General features: G+C 27.9%; 1 protein-coding gene across 1 annotated transcript, besides 1 other annotated feature; it reads left to right on the top strand.

Moving 5' to 3' along the window:
* Positions 1-20: 20 nt before the first annotated feature.
* Positions 21-99: a sequence feature (AT_rich).
* Positions 100-245: 146 nt separating this feature from the next.
* On the top strand, positions 246-1078 carry EDI_067670 (calcium-dependent protein kinase, putative; the record flags this gene model as incomplete). Its single annotated transcript, XM_001737390.1, has 1 exon — positions 246-1078. A coding segment is annotated over one exon (833 nt), but the record flags the coding sequence as incomplete, so codon positions are not given.

Here is a 1078-nt window from a genome sequence, read left to right as displayed (position 1 = left end):
TCATTTTTTGTCATTTTCTCATTTTATTAATTTACAATTATTTTATTATAAACATACTATTTAATTATAGTATCTAAAAATATTTTTTTTAAAAATAAACCTCCGTAAGGATAAACACAAGAAAAAGGAGCAGAACGGGAAAATAATCAAATAATTAAGATAATCCCCCGAACAGACACTTTGTTGTTTCCTGAGATACAAACACAGAAATTCTTCGACACCAAAAGAAAGAAAAGAAACCTAAGATGAAACTCAATAGTCACAAATCAATGAATTTCCTGAGGAATATAGTTAATGGAATAAAAACAACATTTCTAACAGATTCTAGTATTCCTAAATCAAGATATGTAATTTTAAATAAATTACACTCAGCTCGATTTAGTAAAGTGTATCACTGTAGATTAAGAGAGTCAGGAAAAGAAGTCTGTGTTAAAATTTATCAGGTTAGAGAAAAAGAACCGAATAATGAAGGATTAGAAATGCAAATATTAAATGAGATTAGTATATTAAGAAGAGTAAATCATCCATGTATATTAGGATGTTTGAATGTATACTTAACATCTCATCGAGCAGTGATGGAAATGGAATATATGAATGGAGGAGATTTGTTTGATTATCTTGTAAAGAATGGAATTCAAAATGAACGAGTAGTTCGACAAATTGCTATACGATTAATGAGTGCAGTGAAATATCTTCATAGTGTGAATATTACACATAGAGATATTAAATTAGAAAATATGTTACTTGAAAGATTCAATGACATTTCTTCAGTCAAACTTAGTGATTTTGGATTATCAGTTGAAACAGAAAAAGAAACATTAATGACAGATCAAGTAGGAACTTCTTATTATATGGCACCTGAATTATATCGAAGATTACCTTATGGTAATAAAATAGATTGTTGGTCATGTGGTGTTGTTATTTACAGTCTTCTTTATGGAACATTTCCATTTGCTGGTGAAGACCAAGAATTAGTTTCAAATATATTAAGAGGAAAAGTGAGATTTTCCAATGATATCAAAATATCTGATGATTGTAAAGATTTTATTTTAGGACTTTTAACTGTAAAAGCTTCTTC

This window comes from Entamoeba dispar, genomic scaffold, assembly GCF_000209125.1.
Source record: "Entamoeba dispar SAW760 scf_1105229460601 genomic scaffold, whole genome shotgun sequence".
Classification (NCBI taxonomy): domain Eukaryota; phylum Evosea; order Mastigamoebida; family Endamoebidae; genus Entamoeba; species Entamoeba dispar.
The sequence above is the reverse complement of the archived record's forward strand: the minus strand, read 5'-3'. Positions and strand labels throughout refer to the sequence as shown.